General features: G+C 46.0%; 1 protein-coding gene across 4 annotated transcripts in view; it reads left to right on the top strand.

Moving 5' to 3' along the window:
- babam2 (BRISC and BRCA1 A complex member 2) overlaps positions 1-14,648 on the top strand; it is a 223,271-nt gene that overhangs the window by 176,334 nt on the left and 32,289 nt on the right. For all 4 annotated transcript variants that reach the window (XM_085997911.1, XM_085997913.1, XM_085997909.1 and 1 more), the window contains one exon: positions 10,651-10,721. In XM_085997911.1, coding sequence (XP_085854037.1) covers positions 10,651-10,721 — 71 coding nt within the window. The remainder of the gene's footprint in view (positions 1-10,650; positions 10,722-14,648) is intronic.

Raw genomic sequence — 14,648 nt, 5'->3', positions numbered from 1 at the left:
TTGTGCTCCAGAACTAGCTGCGCCTCTAGCCAAGCTGTTCCAGTACTGCTACAACACTGGCGTCTATCTGACAATGTGGAAAACTGCCCAGGTATGTCCTGTCCACAAAAAGCAGGACAAATCCAATCCGGCCAATTACTGCCCCATCAGTCTACTCTCAATCATCAGCAAAGTGATGGAAGGCGTCGTCAACAACGCAATCAAGCGGCACTTACTCACCAATAACCTGCTCACCGATGCTCAGTTTGGGTTCCGCCAGGACTAATCGATGTCAGACCTCATTACAGCCTTGGTCCAAACATGGACAAAGGAGCTGAATTCCAGAGGTGAGAGTGACTGCCCCTGACATCAAGGCAGCATTTGACCGAGTGTGGCATCAAGGAGCCCTAGTAAAACTGAAGTCAATGGGAATCGGGGAAAACTCTCCACTGGCTGGAGTCATACCTAGCACAAAGGAAGATCGTTGTGGTTGGTGGAGGTCAATCATCTCAGCTGCAGGACATCGCTGCAGGAGTTCCTTAAGGCAGTGTCCTAGGCCCAACCATCTTCAGTTGCTTCATCAATGACCTTCCCTCCATCATAAGTTCAGAAGTGGGGTTGTTCGCTGATGACTGCACAGTGTTCAGTTCCATTCACAACTTCTCAGATAATGAAGCAGTCCATGCCCGCATGCAGCAAGACCTGGACGACATTCAGGCTTGGGCTGATAAGTGGCAAGTAACATTCGCGCCACACAAGTGCCAAGCAATGACTATCTCCAATAAACTAGAGTCTAACCACCGCCCCTTGACATTCAACAGCATTACCATCGCTGAATCCCCCACCATCAACATCCTGGGGGTCACCATTGACCAGAAACTTAACTAACTGGACCAGCCACATAAATGCTGTGGCGACAAGAGCAGGTCAGAGGCTAGGTATTCTGCGGCAAGTGTCTCACCTCCTGACTCCCCAAAGCCTTTCCACCATCTACAAGGCACAAGTCAGGAGTGTGATGGAATACTCTCCACTTGCCTGGACGAGTGCAGCTCCAACAGCACTCAAGAAGCTTGACGCCATCCAGGACAAAGCAGCCCACTAGATTGGCACTCCATTCACTCCCTCCACCACCGGCACACCGTGGCTGCAGTGTGTACCATCTAAAAGATGCACTGCAGCAACTTGCCACGGCTTCTTCGGCAGCACCTCCCAAACCTGCGACCTCTACCACCTAGAAGGACAAGGGCAGCAGACGCATGGAAACACCTGCAAGTTCCCCTCCAAGTTACTTACCATCCTGACTTGGAAATATATCGCCGTTCCTTTGTCATCGCTGGGTCAAAATCCTGGAACTCCCACCCTATCAGCACTGTGGGAGTACCTTCACCACAAGCACTGCAGCAGTTCAAGAAGGCAACTCACCACCACCACCACCTTCTCAAGGGCAACTAGGGATGGGCAATGAAAGGAAGAAGGTGCATCACCACAAGGGAAACTAAGGATGAGCAATAAATGCCAGTATTGCCAATGACACCCATATTCTGAGAATGAATATTAAAAATATGAGCACAGAAATGACATACTGTAATGGAAGCATTTACTTCTCATCTGTGCCAGCCATTCATTACAGTATGATTAAAATTAGTTTATTTGCCACAGGAGAAATATTGATCACCAAAACAGAGATACAAATTAGTCCCTATCCAGTGAAAGGGGAAATCAGGTTCATATATGTGGTTTGTTTCTAGGTAGTTACTGCAGTCATAGAGGCAAAAGAAACAAAAACAACTACTTAGCAATGACGCCCACTCCATCTACAGACATGATGCCATTTGCTCTATCATAAATTCTACTTCAGTTGGTTACAGTCATGGAATGTAACAACACTGAAACAGGCCATTTGATCCATCAAGTCTATGCTGTTGTCTTTCTCCACAATCCAATTTTGCTCTCTTGTTCACTCATACCATTTATTACTCATCTTTTTCAAGCAACTGTCTAATTTTTTAAGAAGAAATTCTGGATTCTATTTGATAAATGGCTGGGGCTGCGAATTCACATTCTAATCACATGTACAATTATTTTTTTTCTATCCTACCCTTTTATTTCAATATCATAAATTTGTCTTCTTGTTACCATCTCACCTACCAGTGGATAAGCTATCACTCTTATTGTCTGATCTCACCTGATGACTTCCATCAGGTTTCATCTTCTAAGTAAAAGTTCCACCCCCGCCCCCCAAAAAGTTATCAAGTAAAATTTAATAATACGTACCTACTTTGCAACTTCCATTATTCAACCTTGTTTGGTTATGGCAGCAGCCAGAAACGATATGAATGCAGTATTTAATCATCTCTGACTATGCTTGCCCTCAACAATCTTCAATCCCTTTATTATGCAGATGTGTATATTTTTTTTCTAAACTCGTTAATCAACTGCTTTTGCTAAGAGTTTGTTCCACGTCTCCAGTACTGTGATGTGTGGGAGCAATATTCTAATCTTTCTTGAGAATAGTTATTTTCTACTTGTACGCTGTTTTTATTTTCCAGTTCAAATTTAACCTGTGCCTCTCAGCATTTAAAAAGACCTAGGGCTAAAAATTGAGTAGCGCCCCGATTGAGGCGCTAACTTCGCCGGGGTGCTAAAAGTAGCGCCCCGGAAAAATTAGCGCCGCCGCGCCGGAAATTGAGTGGTTGCGCCCCAAGAGGGAAGCGGGGCGCTACTGGAAGCGCCCCGCATCCCTCTTGGGGCGTTGAGTGAATATCGTGGCGCTACGTGCCGCGGTACTACAGGCCTTCCTCCCCTTCTTAAAGGGGAGGGGCCTTGTGCAGCGCGACCTGGGGCCCAGCTCTGCCCCCCGGGGATCGGGAGTGCAGGCAAAAGAGCCCGGCACCCAAGAGAAGTGCCGCGCTCTTGGAGCGCAGCCGGCACTCCGCGGGGGGCAGGGGGGTGTTCAGGAGGCCGGGGACGGGAGCGCAGGCAGGTGCTGGCCAGCGACCAGCAACAAAAATGGCCGCCCCGCACCTCCTTTAAATTGCGCCTCCCCGACCGCAGGTACGCACCCCTGACCCTGTCGGACATAGCGTCCAGCGGTAAATCAGGGGGTGCTCCCGAAGATCGTGGCTGGGGCATGAGCGGGGTGCTGCGCACAACAATGACATCATCGCCAGTGGCGCAGCGCCGCAGGGCACTACCGGTTAGCGCCACCACTAACCTCCCACTGAATTTTGCGGGAGGTGTGGGCAGTGCCGCGCCCGGGCGCTAGTTGGTTTGCGCCCCACTTAGCGCCCTCTTAAAGCGCTAACGGGTGGCGCTACCAACTGTATTTTTCCCCCCTAGACTTTAACACCCCCCACTCCCCTTGAGCTTCTCCCCAATTAAAACAGTGGGCTAGAAATTCATCTGTTGAACGCCACTCTGTAGCACCATGAAATGGCGATAAAATGGTAGCTGCGCTCTTTCACCAGCTGGTGGCGGGTCCTGCGGCGGCCACCATATTCCTCTCCCCTTTGTGCTGCCAGTAACTGGCAGCGCCCTGAAAGAAAAAATGGCGGTGTGGTGATGTCAGTCGGCGTGCAATGCCGACTTAACGACACCAATGCGAACTTCGACCCCAGCGCTGAATTCCACCCTGGGTCCTAAGCATGCCAGGTTAACCTGGCATGCAAGCAGGCTAACAGTGGCAATGTCTGCAGCTCTTAAAGGGACACACACATCATTCAGGTAAGTTTGAATTTCAGGGTTTGCACAGGATTTTTTTTATTTTATATGAAATGGTAGCTTGCTGCAATAGATGTGAAAAGTTTTTTAAGTGTGTGGGGAGTCCTGCTGGACCCTTGCAAGGGCTCGGATGGTAAATGAAGGCCTATGAGAAGACACAACATGCTGTGAATACTCAGTAGGTCACGCAACATCCGTGGAGAGTAAAACAGAGTTCATGTCTCAGGTCGACATGCTGCCTGACCAACTGAGTGTTTCCAGCATTTTATGCTGTCATTTCACATTTACAGCATTCGTTTGCAGAGGGAAGAGGAAGATGCAGAAGAGGAGGAAGCCAAAGAGGAAGAATCAGACAGAAGGATGCATCCCAGACAGCCCCTGTGGCTGGGATTTCTGGGATGGAATCATCTGCCTGCAGTCCCACTGGCTGGGCAGGCTGCCTCTTCTTATTAACCCACTGGCTGGGCAGGCTGCATTTCTTGGGTGTGTGAAATGAGGAAGGCACAAGGGTGGCATTGTGCTGATGGGAGGGCGGGACAGCAAGATGTACATGCCAGAAGAGGATAACCTACTAGGATACCCGCATCTTGTATCCTTTCAGCCCTATCGCTGGCTAAGGGTTCAACCATGCCCCTGCCAAGAATGGCCTGCACCATCTCCAAGGGGGTGAGGTGGGGCTAGGAATGGGAGATGTGCCTTGTCATTGGTGCAGATTGTTGGTCGGTGAGTGATTGGGGTTTGTGCATTGAGCAGTGTGTGAAGCTAGTGGTGCATTTTATTTTGTATTGCTTCAGTGTGCATGGCCCCTTTAATTATCCAGCCTCTTCATTGCCCACAATTCCTCGCGCACTCCACAGCTTTGCTCACAGAGGCTGTAGGAAGTTGCAATGCCAGACCTGGACAGAAACTTCAGCCCGGATCCCTCCAGCAATGCCACCAGAATGGCGTTGAAAGGAAGGTGAGCGCTGCGCCACCTATCTCCATGCCCCCAAGACCAATTTCACTCGGTTAGCATTGCGGCCATTTCCAGCGGCCGTTAACTGCAGTTGCCGGTAACACCAGCAACGTTGCTGGCATACATGATTTTTTTTCCCCCCAGTGAGTCTTGGAGTGTTTGATGCTGCCATTTGGTGCAAAATAAAGAAGCACCATTCTTCTGCTCCAACATCCCTCACTATAGTGAGCACAGCAAATGTTTAACACTCAAACAGAAAGATCTGCAATTATGTAGGTCCTTGGTGAGACCACACCTGGAGTACTGTGTACAGTTTTGGTCTCCTTACCTAAGGAAAGATATACATGCCTTAGAGTGGGTGCAATGAAGGTTCACCAGACTGATTCCTGTGATGGGGGGATTGTCCTATGAGCAGAGATTGGAGACTAGGCCTATATTCCCTAGAATTTAGAAGAATGAGAGGCGATCTCATTGAAACATCTAAAATTCTTACAGGGCTTGACAGGGTAGATAGATGCAGGGAGGATGTTTCCCCTGGGTGTCTAGAACCAGGGGGACACAGTCTCAGAATAAGGGGTCGGCCATTTAGGACTGAGATGAGGAGAAAGTTCTTCACTCAGAGGGTGGTGAATCTTTGGAATTCTCCACCCCAGAGGGCTGTGGATGCTCAGTCGTTGAGTATATTCAAGACAGAGATCGATAGATTTTTGGATATTAGTGACCAAGGTTGGGAACTAAATATTCCAGGATACTTAACTTTTAGAAGAGATAGGCAACATGGAAAAGGAGGAAGGGTAGCCCTGATAATAAAGGACGGGATAAAGACAGTAGAGAGAAAGGCTCTTAGCTCCAAAAATCAAGAAGTAGAATCAGTTTGCGTGAAACTAAGAAAGAACAAGGGGCAGAAAACATTGGTGGGAGTTTATAGGCCGCCGAACAGTAGTTGTAATGTAGGGCAGAGTATAAATCAGGAAATTAGAGACGCATGTAACAAGGGTAATACAATAATCATGGGGGACTTTAATCTACATGTAGACTGGGCAAACCAAATTTGCAGTAATAGTGTGGATGATGAATTCATGGAATGTATACGAGATAGTTTTCTAGATCAGTATGTTGAGGAATCAACTAGGGAACAGGCTATTTTAGATCTAGTATTGTGCAATGAGAAAGGGTTAATTAATAACCTTGTAGTAAAGGGGCCTTTAGGGAAGAGTGACCATAATATGATAGGATTTTATATTAAGTTCGAAAGTGATTTAGTTAAATCCGAAACTAGGGTCTTAAATCTAAACAAAGCAAACTACATAGGTATAAGGGGCGAGTTGGCTCAGGTAGATTGGGAATCTACATTAAAAGGTATAACGGTAGACAAGCAATGGCTAGCATTTAAAGAATAAATACATAATTTACAACAAATATACATTCCTTTAAGGCACAAAAGCCCCACAGGAGAAGTGGTCCAACCATGGCTAACAAGAGAAGTTAAAGGTAGTATTAGATCAAAGGAAGAGGCTTATAATGTTGTCAAAAAGAGTAGTAAGCCTGAGGATTGGGAGAATTTTAGAATTCAGCAAAGGAGGACAAAGGAAGATAAAATATGAGAGTAAACTAGTGAGAAACATAAAAACAGACTGTAAACGCTTCTATACGTATGTAAAAAGGAAAAGATTAGCAAAAGTAAACATTAAGTCCCTTACAGGCTGAGATGGGAGAAATTATAATGAGGAATAAGTAAATGGCAGAGACATTAAACAAATACTTTGTGTCTGTCTTCACGGAAGAAGGTGTAAAAAACCTCCCGGAAATAGTGGAGAACCAAGGGTCCAGCGAGAATGAGGAACTGAAAGAAATTAGTATTTGTAAAAAAATAGTACTGGAGAAATTAATGGGACTGAAAGCTGATAAATCCCCTGGACCTGATGGCCTACATCCTAGGGTTTTGAAAGAGGTGGTTATAGAGATAGTGGATGCATTGGTTATCATCTTCCAAAATTCCATAGATTCTAGAATGGTTCCCGAGGATTGGAAGGTAGCAAATGTAACCCCACTATTTAAGAAAGGAGGGAGAGAGAAAGGTTGGCACCACTGCAGCCAGGGACTCCTGACAACATCCCTGCTTGTGCTTTCCTGTTCAATGTGCAACCAGACTGCGTTGATCTCCTGGGGAGGTCTCTTCCACCCATGGGAAGGGAAGAGAATCTCCCTGCGTGCTGTGACTCCCTCCATAAGCATATGGAGGGAGTCATGCGTGAGCCTGGGTGCAGGCGTGCACCTTTGTGCAGTGCTTGTTGGTATTTGCAGTCCCTCAATGCTGCAAAACACTGACAGCACAACTGTCAAAATCAATTTGGCCGTGGTCCCTATAAAGAAACCGTCTGATGACGCATCATCAAATGACGTCATCAGATCTGCTTCCTGTTAATTGGCCAGGAAATCCCACAGGGCGGGCTTAACAAGGCCAATCTACAGAAAATCTTTTTCAGAGACTGGCTGCACACGGGAGCAGGACTAGAAGCCGCCGACCAGCTCTCCCACCTCCGTAGGGAAAATCCAGCACTTTGTGTCTGTCTTCACAGAAGAAGACGCAAAAAACTTCCCAGAAATAGTGGGGAACTAAGGGTCTAGCGAAAATGAGGAATGAGAAGAAATTAGTATTAGTAAAAAAAATAGTACTGGAGAAATTAATGGGACTGAAAGCCAATAAATCCCCTGGACCTGTTGGCCTACATCCAAGGGTTTTGAAAGAGTTGGCTATAGAGATAGTGGCTGCATTGGTTGTCATTTTCCAAAATTCCATAGATTCTAAAATGGTTCCCGTGGATTGGAATGTAGCAAATGTAAACCCACTATTTAAAAAAGGAGGGAGAGAGAAAATGGGGAACTACAGACCAGTTAGCTTGACATCAGTAGTGGGGAAAATGCTAGAATCAATTATTAAGAATGTGGTAACAGGGCACTTAGAAAATAATAATAGGATTGGGTAGAGTCAGCACAGATTTTTTTTTAATTAATTTATGGGATGTGGGTGTCGCTGGCAAGGCCAGCATTTATTGCCCATCCCTAATTGCCCTTGAGAAGGTGGTGGTGAGCCGCCGCCTTGGACCGCTGCAGTCCATGTGGTGAAGGTACTTCCACAGTGCTGTTAGGTAGGGAGTTCCAGGATTTTGACCCAGCGACGATGAACGATCGGCGATATACTTCTAAGTCAGGATGGTGTGTGATTTGGAGGGGAACTTGGAGGTGGTGGTGTTCCCATGCGTCTGCTGCCCTTATCCTTCTCGGTGGAAGAGGTCGCGGGTTTGGGAGGTGCTGCCGAAGAAGCCTTGGCGAGTTGCTGCAGTGCATCTTGTAGATGGTACACACTGCAGCCACGGTACGCCGGTGGTGGAGAGAGTGAATGTTTAAGGTGGTAGATGGGGTGCCAATCAAGCGGGCTGCTTTGTCCTGGATGGTATCGAGCCTCTAGAGTGCTGTACTCATCCAGGCAAGTGGAGAGTATTCCATCACACTCCTTACTTGTGCCTTGTAGATGGTAGAAAGGCTTTGGGGAGTCGGGAGGTGAGACACTCGCCGCAGAGTACCTAGCCTCTGACCTGCTCTTGTTGCCACAGTATTTATGTGGCTGGTCCAGTTAAGTTTCTGGTCAATGGTGACCCCCAGATGTTGATGGTGGGGGATTCGGCGATGGTAATGCCATTGAATGTCAAGGGGTGGTGGTTAGACTCTCGCTTGTTGGAGATAGCCATTGCCTGGCACTTCTGTGGCGCGAATGTTACCTGCCATTTATCAGCCCAAGCCTGAACGTCGTCCAGGTCTTGTTGCATGCGGGCATGGAGGAACTGTGAATAGCACTGAACACTGTGCAGTCATCAGCGAACATCCCCATTGCTGACCTTATGTTGGAGGGAAGGTCATTGATGAAGCAGCTGAAGATGGTTGGGCCTAGGACACTGCCCTGAGGTACTCCTGCAGCGATGTCCTAGGGCTGTGATGATTGACCTTCAATCATCTTCCTTTGTGCTAGGTATAACTCCAGCCAGTGGAGGGTTTTCCCCCAGATTCCCATTGACTTCAGTTTTACTAGGGCTTCTTGATGCCACACTCGGTCAAATGCTGCCTTGATGTCAAGGGCAGTTAAACTCGCTTCTCCTCTGGAATTCAGCTCGTTTGTCTATGTTTGGACCAAGGCTGTAATGAGGTCTGGAGCCGAGTGATCTTGGTGGAACCCAAACTGAGCATCAGTGAACAGGTTATTGGTGAGTAAGTGCTGCTTGATGGCACTGTCGATGACACCTTCCATCACTTTGCTGATAATTGAGAGTAGACTGATTGGGCAGTAATTGTCCTCCTTTTTGTGGACAGGGCATACCTGGGCAGTTTTCCACATTGTCGGATAGATGCCAGTGTTGTAGCTGTAATGGAACAGCTTGGCTAGAGGCATGGCTAGTTCTGAAAGGGAAATCATGTTTGACGAATCTGTTAACGTTTTTTGAGGTTGTAACTAGCAGAATAGATAAGGGGAAACCAGTGGATATGGTGTATTTGGATTTTCACAAGGCATTCGATAAGGTGCCACACAAGCCGTTACAGTATTAAACAAAATTAGGGCTCATGGGATTGGGGGTAATATACTAGCACGGACTGAGGATTAGTTGACTGACAGAAAACAGAGAGTAGAAATAAGCGGGTCATTTTCAGGTTGGCAAGCTGTAACTGGTGGGGTACCACAAGGATCAATGCTTGGGCCTCAGCTATTCACAATCTCTGTCAATGATTTGGATGAGGGGATCAAATGTAATATATCCAAGTTTGCTGACACAAAGCTAGGTGGGAATGTAAGTTGTGAGGAGATGTGAAGAGGCTTCAAGGGGATATAGACAGGCGAAGTGAGTGGGCAAGAACATGGCAAATGGAATATAATGTGGAGAAATGTGAAGTTATCCACTTCGTTCAGAAAAATAGAAAAGCAAAGTATTTTTTAAATGGTGAGAGATTGGGAAATGTTGATGTTCAGAGGAACCTGGGTGTCCTTGTACACAAATCACTGAAAGTTAACATGCAGGTACAGCAAGCAATTAGGAAAGCAAATGGTATGTTGGCCTTTATTACAAGAGGATTTGAGTATAAAAGTAAAGACGTCATATTGCAATTATATAGGGCCCTGGTGAGACCACACCTGGCGTATTGTGTAAAGTTTTGGTCTCCTTACCTAAGGAAGGATATACTTGCCATAGAGGGAGTGCAATAAAGGTTCACCAGACTGATTCCTAGGTTGATGGGATTTTTCTATGAGGAGAGATTGAGTAGATTGGCCTATATTCTCTAGAGTTTAGAAGAATGAGGTGTTTTCTCATTGAAACATACAAAATTCTTACAGGGCTTGTCAGGGTAGATGCAGGGAGGATGTTTCCCTTGGCTGCAGAGTCGAGAACCAGGGGTCACAGTCTTAGAATAAGGGGTCGGCCATTTAGGACTGAGATAAGGAGAAATTTCTTCAATCAGAGGGATAATCTTTGGAATTCTCTACCTGTGGAGGCTCAGTCGTTTAGTATATTTAAGATAGAAATCGATAGATTTTTTGATATTAAGGGAATCAAGGGATATGGGGATCGGGCAGGAAGGTGGAGTTGAGGTATTAGATCAGCCATGATCTTATTGAATGGCGGAGCAGGCTCAAGGGGCCGAATGGCCTACGCCTGCTCCTATTTCTTATGTTCTTAAGGGAATAAAGCATATGGGGTTAGTGCGGGGAGATGGAGTTGAGGGAGAAGATCAGCCCTGATCTTAGTGAATGGCGGAGCAGGCTTGCCAAATGATCTACTCCTGCTCCTATTTCTTAAGTTCAATACTAAAAAGTGTAATGGGTACAAGTCTTAAAAAGGCTATGTAGTATTTTGTTTAAAATAATGTACCCGGATTTATAATTCCTGTCATTTGTCTTGTCAATATATTAACTTTTAATGTTAACTTGTTTTTGCTTTATTTAAACCAAGGTGCAGTATATTATTCAGGGTTACCACAGAAGGAGAGAGTACATCGCTGCCTTTCTGAGTCACTTTGGAACGTAAGTTTATTACTGGATACCATTAATAGTTCCTGCAGGATAATCTAAGCGAAGACTTTTTAGTTGTGAGAAAAGATTTATACATGCAATAGCCAGAGTGGGAATTATTTTTTGTTCAATTTCCAGGTCATACTTTTTTGAACAGATATAAAATACTCAATCAGATTTTCTGTTCAAAGTTATTGTCCTATAGGAGCTGATAATGCTATATTCTGATCCCCTCCTCCTCCTACTCCACCTCCGCTTTCTCCTCCTCACACCACCACCTCCTTCTTCTTTTCCTCCTCCACCTCCTCGTAAACCGGAAAATACGGAGGGATACCCATAAAGGCCGACGGAGCACTTGATGTGCACTGCGCTTGATAATCTGCCCCAGAAGCAGTGTAGCACTCGATGCCTGTGCACGTATTGTGTATTATTAATGCCTCTAGAAATATTTCAATTGGGGCTGGGTGCCAAAAAAACAATTGGAGCACCTGAACAGCAATCCAGATGCTCAATTAATGCATAAAATGGTTCCTGCAAAAGAGTCAATCAGTTTTTGGGATGTTCAATCATTTTGCCATAGCAAGATCTGGATATGACTTGTATTGAAGTATTGCCTTTAAGTTAAATTGAGCTCACAAAGATTTAAAAATCCCCTCTGTCGCATGAGGCTGTAAGTGGCGGGTGAGAGTAGTATGCTGGCCTTTATATCTAGAGTACAAGGGGATAGAAGTTTTGCTGCAGCTATACAAAACCCTGGTTAGACCACACCTGGAGTAGTGTGAGCAGTTCTGGGCACCACACCTTAGGAAGGATATATTGGCCTTGGAGGGAGTGCAGTGTAGGTTTCCCAGAATGATACCTGGACTTCAAGGGTTAAGTTACATGGAGAGATTACACAAATTAGGGTTGTATTCCCTAGAATTTAGAAGGCTAAGGGGTGATCTGATCGAAGTTTTCAAGATATTAAGGGGAACAGATAGGGTCGATGGAGAGAAACTATTTCCGCTGTAACAACAGAAAATGCTGGAAAATCTCAGCAGGTCAGGCAACATCCGTGGAGAGAAATTTGAGTTGACGTTTCGGGTCGAACCCTTCTTCAAAACTGGAAAGAAAAGAAAATAGATCGAAGGCAGGGCTGCGATCGGACAAAAGAATTAAAAGAAACAAAAGAAGTAAAAGAGGCAATAAAAGGTATTTGAAGCTAGACGAGATGGTAATAGGCTGAGATTAGGTGTGAAGTGTACTGGCAGGGCAAGAGATAGCTGCCAGGTGGGAGAGAGAAACAAAAGGAAAGGGGGGGGGGGGGGAAAGGAGTGGAAAAATTACAAGAAAAAATGTAATAGGGGCCGAGGTTATGATCTGATGGCATAGTGGTTAGCACTGTTGTCTCACAGCGCCAGAGACCCGGGTTCGAATCCGGCCTCGGGCGACTGTCTGTGTGGAGTTTGCACATTCTCCCCGTGTTTGCGTGGGTTTTCTCCGGGTGCTCCGGTTTCCTCCCACAGTCCAAAGATGTGCGGGTTAGGTTGATTTGGCTATGATAAATTGACCCTTAGTGTTAGGGGGATTAAATACGTGGGGTTACAGGGATAGGGTGGGATATGTGTTGGTGTAGGGGTTACGGGGATCGGGTGGGATATGTGTCGGTGCAGGCTCGATGGGCCGAAATGGCCTCTATCTGCACTGTGGGGTTTCTGTGATTCTGTGAACTTGATATTGAGTCCGGAAGGCTGCAGAGTGCTTAATCGGAAGATGAGGTGCTGTTCCTCGAGTTTACGTTGAGCTTCCGTGGAACAATACAAGAGGCCAAGGACGGTGAGGTCCGAGTGGGAATGGAGCGGTGAATTAAAATGACAGGTGACTTTCCGCTGGTTGGGGATTCTAGGACTAGGGGGCATAGTCTAAAAATTAGAGCCAGACCTTTCGGGAGTGAAATTAGCAAAAACTTCTAAACACAAATTGTGGTAGAAGTTTGGAACTCTCTTCCGCAAACAGCAGTTGATACTAGATCAATTGTTAATTTTAAATCAGAGATTGATAGCTTTTTGTTAACCAAAGGTATTAAGGGATATGGGCCAAAGGCAGGTATATGGAGTTAGATCGCAGATCAACCATGATCTCATCGAATGGCGGAACAGGCTCGAGGGGCTGTTCCTACTGAAGTCAGAGGGGCCATAGTATGGAATGTTGTTTCTCATATACAGTTCCAGCCTGAAACAATGAAGATCATTGAGTCTTTCCTGTGAACCATGCAGGCTCGTTGTGTTGGGATAGTCCCATTTATTTTGAAAAAGCAGGTTGGTTTCTCGGGTGCTGCACTTGGGGAGTTTAATTCGCAGCTGCTTCAAAAAATGGATCTATTGGCCCGGGCATTTACTCGGGGGCGTGAGGAGGGTGGGGCTGGGGAGGATATACGGACGGAAAACCCAGAAGTAAGGATTTCCCGGATGTCCTGCTGACATTAACCGCAGGACAGCTTTTTTATTTTTTCAGCAGGCTTCCCGCGTGATAGCCAGCCTGATTGGCCAGCTGGCTGCCTGTCGGGCGGGAAAGCAGCTGAGGAGCGGATGCAAGGCACATAGGAGCTCGCTGGAGGGAGGAGTCAGGATCGGGTGGGGGGAGTCGGAGATCGACGGGGTGGGAGAGTTGGATTTGTAAAGAGGTTTGCTTGTTGGGCCTGGCGGAAACATTCCTGCTCCTGGCCCACAAGCAGTACTATAAATGCACTTGCCTCATGGATCTAGCCCTTCGCCTCCTTTTACCTGCCAGGTTTCCCAAGCTCCGGGAAACCCGGCCTCCATGGGTTAAAAATTAAAATCCTGTTTAAATGGAGGCACGCAGCCTTCTTAAAAGTTTTACTGGCTGACATGCCACCTGAGAGTGGATTGGTTGCCCGTTCCTGACCCACCTCCGTTAAAACCGGAGGTAGGTGGGTCGTGTTTGAGATTTTTTACATTTTTACTTCCCATCTGCCCCCAACACACCCATCCTTGGGGGTTAAAATTCCACCCTTTAGTCTGCTTGCTATCTTGCAATCTTTTCAGTAGTAAGCCAGTTTTAAGAGTGAACAGAAGTCCTTTAAGAGGTGTTTTTGTGGCTTTTCCATCCCCTTGCCTTTGTGTACTCCAGTGCATTACCAATTGGCGCGAGGATGTGCCACACTAAAATTTAAATGAGCTGATCTTGGATTATGTCGTGAGCTCAGCTCTGTGGAGCACAGGCATACCCAGTGCCTAAGGAGTAACAGCCCCAACACCATTACATCAGGAGCACATTACTCGTCCTGTAGCGTATCTTTATCGCAACTTTTTAAAACATATTTGGACATGTGAGTGTGATGATGGCTTCAGTTAATTTGCCAATAATATGCAGAAATATAATTCGAGAGTGAAGTAAATGTAAAATGTCCTTCAGTTTAATGTAGCAATATAATGGACATAATGCATTCCTGTTATGTCAGTGGAAGCAGACATGAGCATTAATGGGTGGCATATTTGAAGGAATGTTGGCTTTTTGCTATCGGGCCCTGTGTTCTAACCTTTCTGCTACTGAGAATTTGTGGAATTTCAGTTATTTTCCATAAAAATAAATTGTCTGGTTTTGGCTGGATTTTCTGAGAGGCTAAATCCCCAAAGATATGGGAAGAAATTCCCTCTTTCTCACATATATATTGCACTATCTGTGTTTATATTAAAAAAAATATATATACTCTATTGCATTATTAATGCTGAGAGAGTTTTTGTGTCCCAAAGTTCTGGATTCAAACTCCACTATGAACTTGAGCACGTAATCTAGGCTGACACTCGAGTGCAGTACTGAGGGAGTGCTGCATTGTTGGAGGTACCATCTTTCAGATGAGATGTTAAACCAAGATCCTCATCCGCCATTGCTCAAGTAGACGTAAAGGATCCCAGGGCATTATTCAAGGAAGAGCAGAGT

The sequence above is a fragment of the Somniosus microcephalus genome, chromosome 9 (assembly GCF_052327205.1).
Source record: "Somniosus microcephalus isolate GS21.2 chromosome 9, FLI_Smic_1.0, whole genome shotgun sequence".
Classification (NCBI taxonomy): Eukaryota; Metazoa; Chordata; class Chondrichthyes; order Squaliformes; family Somniosidae; genus Somniosus; species Somniosus microcephalus.
Note: the sequence above shows the minus strand (reverse complement) of the source record. Positions and strands in the feature narration are given on the sequence as shown.